Source organism: Somniosus microcephalus, unplaced genomic scaffold (genome assembly GCF_052327205.1).
Source record: "Somniosus microcephalus isolate GS21.2 unplaced genomic scaffold, FLI_Smic_1.0 scaffold681, whole genome shotgun sequence".
Taxonomy (NCBI): domain Eukaryota; kingdom Metazoa; phylum Chordata; class Chondrichthyes; order Squaliformes; family Somniosidae; genus Somniosus; species Somniosus microcephalus.
The window spans coordinates 17,377-30,471 of NW_028225868.1; the positions used below are offsets into that span (position 1 = coordinate 17,377).

General features: G+C 41.4%; 1 protein-coding gene across 1 annotated transcript in view; it reads left to right on the top strand.

Annotated features, from left to right (window-relative positions):
* Window positions 1–13,095, top strand: part of LOC147081190 (low-density lipoprotein receptor-related protein 1-like) — a gene marked incomplete at its 3' end in the record, with an annotated part of 110,708 nt that overhangs the window by 7,763 nt on the left and 89,850 nt on the right. The window contains exon 3 of the mRNA XM_085980906.1: window positions 11,263–11,392. Coding sequence (XP_085837032.1) covers window positions 11,263–11,392 — 130 coding nt within the window. The remainder of the gene's footprint in view (window positions 1–11,262; window positions 11,393–13,095) is intronic.

Below are 13,095 nucleotides of genomic sequence, written 5' to 3' on the forward strand. Positions count from 1 at the left end.
ATCAAGGGAAAATCGCGTCGATTGGCCGGACATCGATGGAGGTGGGACTAAAACCCGAAAGTTGTAGTCCCGCCTCCTTCCCGACAGTTTAAGGAAAATCCAGCCCTCTGTTTCTCTCTCCACAGATGCTGTCTGACCTGCTGTGTATTGCCAGCAATTTCTGTTTTTACCTCCAGCCTACTGTGCCCTCCCATGCTCTCAGTCCTCTGACTCTGACCTTCTGTGCATCCCTCTCTCCTTTCGCCCTGGCATTCATGACAGAGACTTTCTGCCCACCAATCCCTAAGCCTCTCACCTTTTAAAAACCTCCATCTTTTCAACTCGGCTTTCAGACAACTCCCGTCATTCTCCTACCTTGGCTTCTTGTTCCTGAATTCCTTTTTTTCTCCTCCTCTCCCCCCTCCCCCTACGAAAGGCCTTGGGATATATCTAATATTAAAAGTGCTATGTATATGCAAGTTGTTCTTTATTTACTGTATTGAAACAAATAACTGTAGGAACAAATGTACTTGTTTTCTTGTGTGTTTCTTTTAATTCATCATCTAAAATTTCTCCCACAATTACTATTACCATTAACCACCCTATTGTGTTTGTCTAAAATTCACTTTCCACACAACCCAAATTCAGAAGAACAAGGTGTTTTTCATAATTCAAGTGGACAAAGCACAGAAATTGTACACACCCACCTTTACTCTTCACTGAAAAGCTGGTGACAACACTAATGGGACTAAACACAGAAATAACATCAGCCTTAACAGTGTCTTCCAAAGAATTTATTTTCTGATGTGTATTGTCTGGTGCAGCTTCCATGAGGAAGATTGGACTTGATAGTGGCTCGCTATCTATAATGGAAGTAGGGTTAGGAGTAGGCTCTAATAGGACCAGAGTTAATGGTGGTTCTTTGTCAATAATAGAAGATTACACTTAACAGCGTCACGTAACCAAATGTGCATCAGGAGTTATTCGACTGTGCTTTGACTGACCAACATCACATGATTTTTGTTTGTTACTGTTCTCAGATTGCTAGCTGTAGACTGCCACCTGCTGCCTTTCTTGAACAACTTCATAAAGTTAGTCAAATTAATACACACAAGTACTAAAGGCACAGGATTTTCTCAGTGAACCAATAGTCCAACATTTCAGCATTTTATTTTTTAAAAAACAAGTTTTTTTGGTTAGCTATTAAGAGTTACTTGCACTTTATTTCAGACAAGTATGTTTCAGAATCGAAATAGCAGCTATCTAGTGCAATAATGTTTATTTTAATGGTTATTAACTTACTGTTTAAAATAAAATCTTTACCATTCTCCCTTTGTTTCAATGTAGTGATTGTTTGCTGGCACACAGTCCTGCATTTAGGATGATGTGTTTAGCCTGCTGAAATCTTCCTGACTGCTATCAATATCACCCTGTAATGGATTGACAGAGGGCAGAGCTATATTGCAGTGAGAAAATGGCTTTTCCTCATTCTCTTCCCCCCTCTTAAGGGAAGACTTTAACAGCAGTCATAACAATGCTCAGTCAAGGAGCCTAACCATGAACATAATTAATTTTCTCCTAACGATAGCCAGAAACGTTTAGTTTCTGGTGGTCCTGGTATGTGAACTAATTTGCCAGCCACCAAAATTTGATTAATTCAACTTCAGCTCATAGGTGAGTATTTTATTTTGTATTTCTGTTCTGGTTTTCACTTTCCTCATCTTTAGTTTACCCTTGCACTTTACCCCAACTGGGAGGGCAGGCAGGTAACCAACTCTTGGGTACAAGTACCATTACTGAGACACTTGTGAGGAAAGAGTTAAGGTGGAAAATGCAGCTTGATTTGTCCTCTAATTTTTCCATTTTATCTATGGCCTTGCTTAGATTGGGGCTCATAATGTGGTAACCGAGGCTCACCAATCCATACACTTCATATTTGCGTGCTGGTATGCTGTCCCATCAATCCGATATGGCATTTAAGTCTTGGCACATTTTAAGGATTTTGCAAGGAAGTTCGGTTTTCTATTTTGTGAAATTGTATTTTTTCACTTTGTGAAATGGTAGCTTCAGGCTCCATAGAGACTTGTGGTGACAATAAAAGAAAAGCCATTCAAATATCTTCTGATTTATCTGACTTTGATGGATATATTACAGAAACATCAGAAAATGCTTTCAAATCTATTCCATCTGAGGTGGACTGGATAATTTATTAACATCAATATCTGTTGATCTTAACATTTTGTAAATCCTGACAGATTTTTCATGCTGGTGGCAATGTTTGGTCAAAGTATAGAGATTTGTATTCACTGCTGGCTAAAATGCATTATTTATTCCCATTCATTCTTGCAAAAGTTAAACATTCCTTGCTCAAATCAGTAAATTGGGAATGCTGTAGAAGTTCTGTTTATAGTTCAGTAAGCATTATCTTTTTGATAGAAATGTATTTTTATTTTTTGTGTGGCACTGTTAAAATCAAGCAATTTATTTACTTTAACCTTGGGTGAAAATCTATGATCCTCCTCACCAGGGGGGGAATTTTTCAGGGGGTCAGCGGGCGCGTTTGGTTGCGGGTCGGGTGGGGAATCATTTTTTGACAGTGGGTCGGGACACCACTGTCAACCCACCGCCACGCGCCTTTCCCAGATGTTGGGTCTGTCAGCGCTGAACAGACCCAATACGCAGCAACGGGGGAGGCAATTTAAGTCATTATGACCTTGTTAACAGCCCATTAAAAAGTATTTTGAGCTCACCTTTACATTTTATGGGGTCCACGCTGCTCGGAGTTCACGTCAGGTAAGCACTTCAGGAGTTGTATGACCATGGAATCATCTCATTACTTGACAGCTGCAAATGTGCTATAAAAGCTCTCATCTCACATCTGTTCACTTTCCAAGCTTACTGCATTTGGAAGACAGATTGAGCTTTATGCAGCTTGCAAGTGTTTTGAGTAAATTTCCTATCCAGTGTCACCTCATTGGAATAACCTCTCTCACCATTGACAGATCGCTTCTGTCTTCTCAAGTTCACCTGCCATCTTTTACATCAGCATCAGTGCCGTTGAAAATATGTCACCTTGGTTTTTCCTTATTTACTCTAACAAAACCCTTCATAATTTTGAACACCTCTCTTTAATCTCCCCATAACTAACTCTGCTCTAACGAGAACAATCCTAGTTTCTCTAGTCCCTCCTCATGACTGAAGTCCCTCATCCCTGATATAATTCTAGTGAATCACCTCTGCATCCTCTCCAAGGCCTTGATATCCTTCCTAAAGTGTGGTGCCCAAAATAGAATACAATACTCTAGTTAAGGCCTAACTAGTGATTTATAAAGGCTTAGCATAACATACTTGCTGTTGTACTCTACATGAGCCCAGCAACATTTTTGTAGAATTAGACAAATCAAACAAATGTTATATCTTTTTTGACTTCTGTCTGCCAATGTGTGGGGTAGAATATGCATAACCTTTATAAATTAACACCATACAAACTTAACTTAACCTAAGAGGGCACTAACGGGGCGCAAAGCAACTAGCGCCTGATCACGGCGTCGCCAACGCCTCCCGCGAAATTCAGCGGGAGGTTAGTGGCGGCGGTAACCATCAGCGCCCCGTCCACGATCTTCAGTAGCGCCCCCTGAATTAGCGCTGGACGCCAAGTCCGACGGGGTCAGGGAGGCCTACCTGCGGCTAGGGCGGCACAAATTAAAGGGGAGGTGCTGGGTGGCCATTTTTGTTGCTGGCCGCCTGCCAGCACCTGCACCCTCTGCCATCCCCGGCCTCCTCTGCAACCCCCCCACGGAGTGCCAGCTGCGCTCAGTGAGCCCAGCACTTCTCGAGTGCCGGGCTCTTTTGCCGGCACTTCGATCCGTGGTAGCCCAGCTGAGCCCTGGGTTGCGCTGCGCTAGGCCCCTCCCCTTTAAGAAGAGGGGGGAAGGCCTGCAATGCCGTGGCGCTGCAGCACGTAGCACCGCGATATTCACTCGCAGCGCCCCAAGGGGGAGGCGGGGTGCTGCCAGTATCACCCTGCTTCCCTCTTGGGACGCTACCAGTAAATTTCGGTCACGGGGTGCTAATTTTTCAGGGCGCTACAATTTTTCCCCATAGAGTCATAACGGCACAGAAGGAAGCCATTCGGCCCATCGTGTCCATGCTGGCTCTCTGTAGAGCAATCCAATCAGTCCCATTCCCCCGCAAGTTTATTTCCCTCAAGTGCCTATCCAGTCTCCCCTTGAAAACATTGAGTGTCTCCGCTTCCACCACTTCCGTCGGCAGCGAATTCCAGGTCTGCACCACTCGCTGCGCAAAATGTTTTTCCTCACACCCCCCTGTATCTCTTGCCCAAAACCTTAAATCTGTGTCCCCTAGTCCTTGTACCATCAACTAGTGGGAACAGCCTTTCCCCATCTAGCCTACCCAAACCCGTCATAATCTTGTACACCTCGATCAAATCACCCCTCAACTTCCTTTGCTCTACTGAAAACAAATCCAGCTTCTCCAAACTGTTCTTGTAGCTAAGATCCCCTATCCCTGGAATCATTCTGGTAAATCTCCTCTGCACCCTCTCAAGGGCCTTCACATCCTTCCTAAAGTGTGTTGACCAGAACTGGACGCAATACTCCAGTTGTGCCCTAACCAGCGCTTTATAAAGGTTCAGCATAACTTCTCTACTTTTGTACTCAATACCTCTATTTATGAAGCCCAAGATCCCATATGCTTTGCTAACCACTCTCTCAATATGTCCTGCCACCTTCAGGGACCTATGCACATTAACTCCCAGTTCCCTCTGCCCCTGCACACTCTTTAAAACTGTGCCATTAAGTGTATATTGCCTCTCCCTGTTCCTTCTGCCAAAATGCATCACCTCACACTTCTCTGTATTAAATTCCATCTGCCCATTCTGCTAGCCTTTCTATGTCCTGTTGCAGTCGGTTGGTATCATTATCACTGTTTGCCACATCCCCAAGTTTGGTGTCATCGGCAAATTTAGAAATTCTACTCTGTATTCCAATATCCAGGTCATTTATATATATCAAAAAAAGCAGTGGCCCCAGCACTGACCCTTACGGAACACCACTGTCTACCATCCTCCAGTCTGAAAAACAGCCATTTACCACAACTCGCTGTTTTCTGTCCTTAAGCCAATTTCTTGTCCAAGCAGCCACTGACCCACCTATTCCATGAGCCTCAATTTTGTTAACCAGTCTTCTGTGTGGTACTTTATCAAACGCCTTCTGAAAATCCATGTAGACAACATCCATTGCATTCCCTTAATCAATCCTCCCAGTTATATTCAAGAAGGAGTTAGATATATTTCTTAAGGCTAAGGGGATCAAGGGATATGGGAAGAAAGCAGGGACAGGGTACTGAATTTGGATGATCAGCCATGATCGCATTGAATGGCGGAGCAGGCTCGAGGGGCCAAATGGCCTACTCCTGCTCCTATTTTCTATGTTTCTTCTATGTTACTTCATGAAAAAATTCAATTAGCTTAGTCAAACACGATCTGCCTTTAAGAAATCCGTGTTGGCTCTCCTTAATTAGCTTAAACCTCTCCAAGTGCCCGTTAATTTTTTCCTTAATTATTGTTTCTAAAACTTTACCGACCACTGATGTTAAACTGTAGTTACTAGGATTGTCCTTACACCCTTTCTTGAACAATGGTGTCACATTTGCCACTTTCCAATCCTCAGGCACCTCTCCCGCATCTAGGGGAAGTTTGGAAAATTATGGCAAGCCCTTCCGCTATCTCCTCACCCAATTTCCTTTGCAACCTGGGATGCAAGCCATCTGGACCAGGCAACTTATCCACTCTAAGCATATCCAGACTTTCTAGTACATCCTGTCTATCAATTTTTACCCCTTCCATTGCTTCTACCTTTTCTACTTCTACCGATATTTTGTAAGCATCCACCTCCTTAGTAAACACTGATAAAAAGTACTCATTAAGTATTCTCGCCTTGCCCTGCGCCTCTAAGCTTACATCACCTTCTTTGTCTCTATAATAGGCTTCACCCCACCTCTTACTACCCACTTACTGTTTACATGCGGGTAGAAGATTTTTGGGTTCCCTTTTATGTTAACCATCATTCTACTCTCATATTCTCTCTTTGCCAATCTTATTTTCATCTTCACATCCCCTCTCAACTTATTGCATTTGGTCTGGTTCTCCCTTGAAGAATTCACCTGACATGCATCATACACCCTCTTTGTTTCATCATCTTCTCTATCTCCCTCGTCATCCAAGGAGCCCTTGCTTTGGTTCCCTTACAATTCCCTCTTGTTAGAATGTACCTAGCCTGTACTTGGAACATCTCCTCCTTAAAAGATTACCCATTGTTCCATTACAGTTTTTCCTGTCAGTCATTTTATCCTGGCTAGATCCTTTTGCATCCCATTGAAGTTAGCCCTATTCCAGTTTAGAAGTTCCACTCTAGATTGTTCCTTGCTCCTCTCTATTGCTAATCTAAATCTTGTGATATGATGATCACTCATACCCAAGTGTTCTCCCACAGACACTTGGTCGACCTGGCAGACCTCATTCCCCAGCACCAGATCCAGCAATGACTCCTTCTAGTTGGGCCAAGAACATATTGGTCAAGGAAATTCTCCTGAACACATTTCAGAAATTCCTCCCCCTCCTTTCCCTTTACCCTAGCATTATCCCAATCGATACTTGGGTAATTAACGTCCCTCTTGCATATCTCTGTGATTTCCCTGCAGATTTGCTCCTCTACCTCCCTCTCACTATTTGGGGGCCTATAGAATACCCCCAATAGTGTGATCATACCCTTTTTGCTCCTCAACTCTAACCAAATGGATTCTGTCCTTGTCCCCTCAAGAACATCCTCCCTTTCCAACACTACAATGTCTTGCTTGATCAGCACTGCCACCCCACCTCCCTTTTTTCCTTCCCTATCTTTTCTGAACACCTTGTACCCTTGAATATTAAGTGCCCAGTCCTCACTGCTTTTAAGCCACATTTCCATTATTGCCACATCATATTGCCACACAGCTAATTGAGCTTGTAGCTCACCAACCTTATTCACCACACCTTGTGCATTTAAATACATACATTCTAAACCAATTTTTGAATTTTTCGTAGTCTTTCTTAGTCTGCTCCTATCTAATATGGTACTACTACTGCCTCTAGTACTATCTTCTCTAGTACTATCCAACACACCCACTCTTTTATGCACCTTATTCCTCTTTTCTGCTCCTACATGCTGGTGCCCATCCCCCTGCCAAGCTAGTTTAAACCCTCCCCAACAGCACTAGCAAACCTCCCTGCGAGAATATTGGTCCCGGCTCTGTTGAGGCCTAATCATTTTGGGCAATTTAGCCAGGCTGATTTGGTATATTTTTATTAAGAAACAAATTCAAATCTGCCTGAAAAATCACTGGTAAGTTCAGCCCAAGCCTAGGTGTTACGACAGTAAAACAAAAGATGTATCCTAGACTTAAAATGTTTGCCCTTCGATTGTGCTTCACAATTCATAAAATGAATATGTTTGTGAATCAAGAATTTTCTTTACAAATAGATTGATAATATTAGTAAGAACATTATTAAAAGTGAGAGCTGAGTGTACAGGGTATTGTGTAATTATTTTTAGACTTTGACTAACATCTAGTTTCTGGATTTAGAATCAATATTTGTGTTTCTTATGTCACCGTGCTGTCAGGGTATGTTTGTTGTCTTCAACAATTAAAGATTTTATTGCATCTGATAACAGTAAAAGGAACCTGTATGACCCTTTCTGCAAATGCCAGTGGCATGTTTACCAAACCTCCTACTTTTGTGTATCCATTTAGGCAACAGCAATGACATCTCTGAACGTAGAGCCCCAATCAATGTTACATTAACAAAATACGTTAAAATTCTGACAGTTAATTAAAATTCCATTGTGATGTTAAAAGGTTTGCATCCTGAATATACGCATTCAATGTTATTGTCATTTATTTATACTGGTTTCCCGTTTTCAGTGCACTATCTCACAGGTCATATCATGGGCTGCAATATAGGAACGGAGCATAGTGGTAATGTCACTGGGCTAGTAATCCAGAGGCCTGGGCTAGTAATCCAGGGGCCTGAACTAATGATCCAGAGATGTGAGCTCAAATCCCACCATGGCAGCTGGGGAATTTAAATTCAGTTAATTAAATAAATCGGGAATAAAAAGCTAGTATCAGTAATGGTGACCATGAAACGATTGGATTGTCGTAAAAACCCATCTGGTTCACTAATGTTCTTTAGGGAAGGAAATCTGCCGTCCTTACCTGGTCTATCCTATATGTGACTCCAGACCCACGGCAATGTGGTTGACTCTTAACTGCCCTCTGAAATGGCCGAGCAAGCTACTCAGTTGTAACAAACCGCTACGAAACACGGACTGCAGCGGTTCAAGAAGGCAGCTTACCACCACCTTCACAAGGGCAATTAGGGATGGGCAATAAATGCTGGCCTTGCCAGCGATGCCCACATCCCATAGTGGTAATGTCACTGGGCTAAATAACTCACATTATTTATCCAGCTGATGAAATCACTCAGCGGCAGCAAAAAAAAACAGGTGGTATCAGATCAGCTGGCCATTATACGCCCAATTGCATTAAAGTCATTCACTCCCGCCCGTTTTACGCACCTGCCGAAAGTTTCACCCATAGAATCATTTATCGGGAGTAAACATGCAAGCTACCTGCAAACAGCATGGCTTCAGAAAGTAGAAAGTGAAGGGCAGTCTGATCAACATCCACAAGTTTTTTTGAGGAACTGGCGTCCCAAGTGGACCGTGCAAAGCCTTTTGATGTGGTGTACTTAGACTTCCAGAAAGCCTTGACAAAACCCCACATGAGAGGCTGCTATGCAAGCTTAAAGTAGTGGTAATTCACAGGAACAACAAAACTTGAATTAATATCGCACCTTTGACATAGTAAAACGTCCCAAGGTGCTTCACAGGTGCATTATCAAGAAAAATTTGACACTGAGCCACATAAGAAGATGACCAAAGGCTTGGTCAAAGAGGTAGGTTTTACAGAACATCTTAAAGAGAGAGAGGGAGATATGCGGAAAACCTGAAAAGGAAGAAGAATAGAGTATATGTTAGCAGAGTGATGTTCGGGTGGGGGAGTAATGCTGAGTGAAATGCTCCAAAGACCACTGTTGGGACTCTGCTGTTTCTAATTTGAACAGTGACTATTGGATTAGATCCTAAGTAATTTGGTCAAATTCACCGGCAATATTAAACTGAAGCAGTGGAAGGTGGTTGTTGAGTCTGCAGCAACCAGGGAACTACAAAATAAGCTGGATAAAATGTACAAGTGGGTGGAACTGTGATAGATGAAATTTAGTGCAGTTAAGTATAATTTATTGCACATTGGAAGAAAGATTCAGCAGTACATTTATTCTGTTTATGGTGTTGAAACAGCTGAGGGAGAAATTGAAAGTGATTTAGAGTTAGCAATAGACTTGATACTTGACATTCCCAGTCACTGTGGCACAGCAATCGACAAAACAAATAGAATGCTGAACTACATTGTTAAAACTGTACAGTAGAATTCAGAGATGTCATGTTAAAACTTTACAATGCTCTGGTCAAACCTCAACTTGAGTACTGGGTACAATCACCATGATACAAGAGAAATGTTCAGGCTCTGAAGGTAATACAAAGCAGAACTTGAGGCTGCTTTATAAAGAAATATTGGAGAAACGAGAGCACTCTATAGCTTTCAAAGGAGTTGACTCAGAAGGAACTCATGGAGAAATATATTAGTCAGATATACAAAAGGTAAATCCAGAAGATTACTTCAGGTTGAACAAGGAGAGACAGGTTCAAACTGGTAAAAGGCGAATATTGGCCTGATGACAGAAAGATTTTCTTTGTACAAAATGTGATGAATATATGGGGTAGAGTTTCCGCTAGGTTGCACTCATTGCGCTAATCACCCGAGAGATCGCGGAATTTCAAGCGCAAGTTATGTTCAGCGCAAATCGAGTTTCCGCGATCTTTTGCGCTGGTTTAAGAAAGCACCGCGCTGGAAGCTGGCCCCGCCCACAAAACTGGTCACACCTCCTGATCGAATTAATCAACATGGCGATTTTCTGCTAATTGCGCCCGTTTACGAGCCTTCGAGAATGCTCTTAAAGTGAAGCTTTATTTTTTAGGTGCAAGGGCACTAATAGGCACCTTCTAAAAGCTTTTAAATATTAAATATTTAATCTACTAAGAAACTGACTACTGTACACCAATGAAAGCAGTAAATGGTTCTGTATAGTTTTAAGGACATTTTCAATTATTTAAAATCGAGTTACTCTGATTAAAAATGCTTATTTTTAGTGATAAACCCCTTTTCAGCTGTATTAATTAAACTGTACCAGGTTATTACTCTCAAATATATCAAGGAATATTTTTTAATGCAAAAAAAATTACGTTCTGAAATGCTGCCCGATTGCGCTGGTTCATGGAAGATTTTCCATTCGGCAATATGCAAATGAGTTCAAGAAGAAACTTGAGCAAAAAATTCAATTCCGAAAACTAACGCAATTTTGAGCGCACTTTGCGTCCCTGGATTACTGATTGCACCCAAATCGGAAGCTCTACCCCATGGAGTGGACTTCTGGGTAGGGAAATGGAGGCAAAAGCCCTGACAGATGCTATGCATGTAGGTTTTCCTGGGTGGATAAACCGTGGTGACCTTGGCAAAAACAACTTTATCATGAAGATTTTGAACGCTAGAATTTAGTAAGGACCCATTAGCTATTTGTAAGCACAGGAGATTTTAGTGATTCCGTGTGAAGATCAAAAACTATGAATTCTGCTGGACTTTAATAGATATACTAAAACAATGATTCACGTCCCATCACCTCCTGTATTATTGCAGGTGGTTAAATGTAATGATGTGTTAAAATTAAATATATTGTCCTTGGTAGTCTCTACTTTGCTATATAACCATGTTTCCTGTAGAAAATATGTTGGGAATATTGCTACAAGTAAATGCTTCTATACAGAACTTTTAAACATGTATTGTGAATTGCTCATTCTTATTTCATTGTGTACTGAATACTATTTATTACTGTGTTTTTGTGCTGCTGCATGACCAACTGTTCTTGCCAGCTTTGCTTGATTGGAAAGAAAGGACTACATTTTATCTGTCCTTAATGTTGTCGCTTCTGAATTTACAGCAGATGATTAACAACATGCTTTAGTAATTTTTGACTCCTTTGTAATTAGCCATATGCCATTGGTGACAAACATTATTAAGTTAAATCTTGTATGTGATTTATATTAACAGAAAGACTGTGTAATTAAATGTAAAGAAGACCAGTTCCAGTGTAAGCATGGCCACTGTATTCCTGTCAGGTGGCACTGTGATGGAGAGGCTGATTGTCTAGATGGCAGTGATGAAGAAAACTGTGAACAAGGTAACTGAAATAGCTTAACATTGTTATCCATTTAATTTTCAGCTTGCATTAGAATGATATGTGCCTAAACAGAATATATTACTATATTAGTGAACCTTGTTTATTGCCAGGATTTTAAGACTATGCTTTAACATTTTAAGCTCAATAAATTATGTTGCCATATGGTAGGTCCTTGGTTGATAGTTTTATGATCACAGGTTTGAATGTCTTCAGAGCCAGATGTTTCTCATTGTCTGCTACCTACAGGAGGGAGTTTAAATTCTTCAGTGCAGTTTTTTTAGTGCACTGTTTAATGTGGTCACACTAAGTTCTTGTGAACATCTTAAAGGGTTGAAAGCATGCTGTACAATATTATAACAAAACCAGCTAATATAAAACAAACTCATTTATTTTGAACAGGGTAATGTCTTTGTTAAAAAAGCTGACAGGAATTTTCCATACAAATCCATTATGCATGCATTGTTACCATTGCAGTGTCAACAAAACGATGTGGAAGATTGATGACTTTGTTAAATAGTGCACACCAGAATTTGAAATACATCTGTTAACCAGTGCACTAAAAATAGCCCACAGAGGAATTTCGGCAAGAGTTTTGTCACATTTCACTTGGGCTGAACAGTGAAATATGATAATCATAAAAAAGAGCTAACACTGACTGGTGGGCAGATTAGATGATGCTATTTCTTATCTAACCACCTTTGCAGATTCTCACTTCAGTCTAGCCATTTGAGCAAATTGCAGACTGGTCTGCAGTTCCACAATCCTTTTTATCCTGGCTGCAGACTCACAGCAACAATGATAGACTACAAAAAAAGGAAACCGAGGAAGAACAGAACCATTCACTGTGTTAAAAAGAAATGGGCTTGACTTCATACTTTTTACAAAATTGGCTATTGTGCCAACACCTAATGCAAACTAAGATTTGGAACAGTATCAAAAAATGTATCGCCAGCATTATAAACATTTTCCCCCCTCGATAAAAGGTCTCAATCTCAAAAAGAACACACAGTGCAACAATACAACCAGATTCTTAGAATTAATAGTAAAGCTTGAGAGGCAAAATAGCCCTATTTTTTGCTGGCAGAATGGAGATAGGTGGTCTTTGTGATGGAAAGAATATGGGGCTAAAAGCTCAGCTTGGGGTTGAATAGCACAGCAAGGTTGAGAAAAGTCTGGTTCAACCTGTGACAGTGACCTGGAGTTTGTGGCAGAGGCAGAAGACAATTGTGGGCAATTTTAACCCTACTTGCTCAGCAGAAACCTGGCAGGTGGACAGTTAAAATCGCCCTGGCTCTTACTTGTCCGAAAGCTGCCTTGAGCACAACATCTGCAATTTTAACCTGCTCTCCTGAGCAGGCAGCATGGACACACGCCCGGAGCCAACAGGGTCCTTCTTTATACATACATGTTGTGGCCCAATGGCATCATTGAGATCCTGAAAGGATTATTACTAGTCCTAGCCCCTTTAGGGCTACCCCGGATCAGGTGTATTCCCCAAACGTTCACTTTCAACTAAAGTTTGATGCAGCCGAATCGTAAAGATGCTTAATTGGGTATAAAGGCCCAGACTATCTCTCCCTAAAGGAAAGGAACAACCTGAAGATGTTACCGTCCTCCAGATAGCACTTTTAATAAGTTTAGCTAGACTGTAACATTCTGGATATTATGAGGGTTCGGAAAACTCCCCCAGAATTCTGCAACTC